Source organism: Stegastes partitus, unplaced genomic scaffold (assembly GCF_000690725.1).
Source record: "Stegastes partitus isolate 25-593 unplaced genomic scaffold, Stegastes_partitus-1.0.2 Scaffold3, whole genome shotgun sequence".
Classification (NCBI taxonomy): Eukaryota; Metazoa; Chordata; class Actinopteri; family Pomacentridae; genus Stegastes; species Stegastes partitus.
Window position 1 is genome coordinate 447,983 of NW_007577734.1, and position 4,068 is coordinate 452,050.

Here is a 4,068-nt window from a genome sequence, read left to right on the forward strand (position 1 = left end):
ACTCACAGTAGTTGACAACACACTTGCAGTTTCAGATCAGTGTCTCCTTATTTTCATTATGTCAAGGAAAAAAGAAATCCCAAAGTGCCACAGGAGCAACTTTTTCACTGGTATCGATTTGCAACTCAAATTTTATTGAATAAAGGCAGCATACCGGACTAAAATATAAAGGTATTTTCAAGTACGCTTCTCACATTATGGTGGGAAATATTTTCTGTTTCCTTTAACATGCTGACAGATTTTTTTTTAAAATTATTTATTTGAGGTTTTTTGTGATTCAGGCCAGCTATTTATTCTCATCATAACACACAAGCAGTGAGTTCCTAAAAAGGAAGTGTGTTTACAGGTTTGACTTCTTCCATCGCTGTGCCTTTAAGAGGATGTCATATGTATTAAGAAAACAGAGAGAGGAAGAGAGAAAAAGAGAGAGAGAGAGAAAGAGAGAGAGAGCAGCATGTTTGTCTGTGCTTTCTTTATTTCAGCCAGTCTTCTTCTTCTTGTTTTTCTGGTGTCAAAGATGCCGGTTGTTCGTGGTCAACTCTGGATTTACTCTCTGACATTTGCTTTTCTACAACTTTGGGGTAAGCATCAAACCACAGATGTTTCTTAAAACTGCCTTCTTGTCATTATTCCTTTTGTTTGAGCTTACAACAAAAATCTACAATATATCTCCAAAAATAGAAAAATGTACTATATTTACAGTTCTTAGAATTAACAATATCCCCCCCCAAAAAAGTGTGATCACTTAAAAAGTTCTCATCATTAACACAAAAAATTCTGTATGTTTCTTGATGTAAATGTGTTTAATATTTCAATAAACTGTGTTCTTCATTTTGAGTTTCACACACCATTCACATTTTTAGCTGTAATTACTAGTTTGGTGCAAAGTGAGTGTCACTGTGGCAATTCCAGCTGTGTTTTTGCACAACTGCTGTTTCTCCATTTTTCAAGGATTTTGTGTAACTCATGTTATATGTCTCTTTCTCTTGTCTAGGAAGAGTTTCAGCCTCCACCACCTCCCTGCCTCCTCTTCCGCCACCTACGCTGGACATCTATTCTAGGTCAAAGGACTCAGCAATCCTGGTCTGCAGAGCACCCGAGGGTCACCATGGGGTTGTGTTCAGGCTGTACTGGTTCAGAGAGGAGGTAATGTTTCTCAAGATTTTTGGATATTTTCTGCAGCTTAGCGTTGCGATTTTACTTATTCCTTTTACTTTCATTTCACCGAGGTGGACTCTCGTAACCCGCAGTCAGATGCCGAGGAGGTTCAGTTCACTGTTAGGATGAAAGAATGGGTTTCAGGCCAGCATGAACTTTACTGCTGCATGTACAGGAACCAGGAGGGCCGATACAGTGCATTCAGTCCCTATTTGCAACTGGAGTGCCAAACAGGTTTGTACATTTTTATTTTTACATTCCTTGATAACAACTCTGTGTGTGATTCACTTAAAATCTGATTAAAACTCTAGCTTGACCTTTTCTTGATAGAAGCATCTAAACAAAACTGATGAAAATTTGTCTACTTGTATATCAAGCCTTTAAACACACCTCATGATTGCACTGAAGAAAAACCTTACCACAGCTACTCCATTATTAGTGAAAAATGCTGAGAATCAAGATGACACTGGGTTGGTATTAGGGATGAGTCAGATCTAGTCTTGCCTGCTGCTTTACATTTTATTTCAAAAGAACCAAAGAGCTTTTCTGTTCAGTCTGCGCCCAGTGGTGATTTGACATGTTGTATAAAATAATAAACACTCCCATCCGCTCTTTTCCAAGCCACAAAACACACTGCTGTATGCAGGTGCTCTCTGTGGTCTCTTATTGTGCTCTGCTCTGTGGGTGTATAGCGGTTGTTGCATCCTGTACATATAGAAACCACACACCCACACACACACAAAAACATCAAACACAATGTGTGCTCGCTTCCACTGTTGACGGTTATGGGCGGTAGTTTGGCTTCCAATTTGACAAACCAAGGTTGCAGATTTTACATGAATTGTGTGCCAAAGAGGGAAATCAGTGAAGATACGAAGGCCCTAAATCAAGCTTTTATTATTCTCTTTCTTTCTTCTCCAGATGCTGCCCCGACTAGTACCATTCCCTCTTTTCCCCCTCCAGTCTTAACCGTGAAGCCCTCCTCAGGTTCAGTAAAACGTGGGGACACACTGTCCTTCAGCTGCACAGTCCCCACTAACCCAGCCCGGTCATCGTCCCTGTTTAGAAACCCAGCAACCTTCCTTTTGCTGAGGAATATGGAGGGAAATATAGTGACATCTGTTACCCCTCAATCTCTGGCCGGTCAGGTATCAAACTCTGAACCACAACCTGGAGTCTTCACTGTGGGGCCGGTACGAGGAGGAGAGGAGGGCGAGTACACCTGCCTCTACCAGATCAACGGAAAAAGGGCTCTGGTTAATTCAACTGTCAGCAATGTGGTTCAAGTCACTATTACAGGTGAGGATGTCTGAGATGACGTTTCTTCTTCCAAATGTACTCCACTGACCTTCCTTAAGTCTCAAAATTACAATAGTGACGTGTTCTGAGAATTACATTATTTTAAAAAACAGTAATTTTTAAAACATTTTTATATCAGATTTCATATCAGATTTTCCATATTGTTAAAAAACACAAAATGTCAATAAAATGCACAATAAAATAAACTTTGGATTTACATGTCTACTAAAGAAAGTGTAAACTAACATAAAAAACTTGCAACTTTGAATAACCATAACATTTCTTGACCTAAAACCTGCAATACATTCACAAATGTAACATAACCTCACAAATATTACCTTTATTGAGTAGATCCATCCATCCATTTTCTATACACCGCTTAATCCTCATTAGGGTCGCNAACCAAGTACTGAAGATTGGCATATCATTTTGAAAGTACCATATTTTGATTGATTTGATGTGATCCTATTTTTTTTCTGCAAAAACTGAGACGTAAATGGTGATTTCTTCACAGTATTCTAATTTTTTGAATTCCTGTTTTCGTGGGTTTTATGAGCTGAAAGCCCAAATTGTGTAAAAATTAACAAATAAACACTTGAAATTGTTTAAATTGTGGGACCTGAATCTATAATCAATGAAAGTTTAACTTTTTGAATGGAATTATGGAAATTAAACAACTTTTCCATGATATTCTAATTTTTTGGAAAGGGTCTGTACAAGTTTACGTAAAATAGTGCAGAAGATACTGTTAACAACAATGGCAGGTTTGGACCTGTTGGAGGATATTGCCAATGGAGCAGTGCCAAGAGAACGGGTTTCCAGAGACCTCAGGAGGACGACTGGATCATCAGCGCTTTACGTTCCCGAGGGCAATTCGCTGAGAACTGTGCGCGGAGCTGCGGCCATTATTGGAGCGCAACACGTCCAGGAGCCATGCCCTACCTGCGCCCACACAGGTGCTGACCACACTGGGCTTCCTGGCCACAGGGTCATTTCAGACGGAGCTGGCCGACCGACCGGGACTGTGCCAGTCGACAGTGAGCAGAGCCATGCCAGCTGTGTGGGACGGAACCATCCGAATGTCAGCCAGATATATCAAATTCCCACACTACAGTTGAACAGGACGACATAAAAGTGCAATTTGTAGCAACGGCCGGTTTTCCTGCTGTAATCGGAGCTGTCGACTGCACACACATTGCTATGCGATGTATTGAAATTCACCCAGGCACGTCCTAAAGTTAGTTCATCTTTAGTGGATGTTTGCGACAAATTTGAATAAATTCCCCCCAGGTTGTTGAAGAAATATTGATTTTACATGGAGTGTGGTATACAGTTTAAGGTTTTTTTTTTTTTTAAGTGAAAAGAATAGGATTACCCAGTGTAGGAGCTATTTTGTAGTCTTTAGGTTTTTCTAATATCTGTTAATTATTTTTTGTTTGGATTATCCAATAATATTTACTTTGCTAGTTATTTGTGTAGATTTATTATTTGCTTATTTATCACATTTTGTTTGGGTTAATTTATAGTTTATTTTATGGGTTTATTTGATAGATTTGGGTAACACCATGGGCACGTGAGGTTATTTATGTAGGCAGGATTCACAGGACCAGC

General features: G+C 39.5%; 1 protein-coding gene across 2 annotated transcripts in view; it reads left to right on the forward strand.

Moving 5' to 3' along the window:
* The first annotated feature begins 477 nt into the window (after nt 1-477).
* The window catches only part of LOC103353533 (uncharacterized), an 11,927-nt gene continuing 8,336 nt past the window's right edge, over nt 478-4,068 (forward strand). For both annotated transcript variants that reach the window (XM_008276564.1, XM_008276572.1), the window contains exons 1-4: nt 478-581; nt 995-1,146; nt 1,230-1,392; nt 2,080-2,457. In XM_008276564.1, the coding sequence (XP_008274786.1) occupies nt 518-581; nt 995-1,146; nt 1,230-1,392; nt 2,080-2,457 (757 nt within the window). In that variant the 5' untranslated portion in view covers nt 478-517. The remainder of the gene's footprint in view (nt 582-994; nt 1,147-1,229; nt 1,393-2,079; nt 2,458-4,068) is intronic.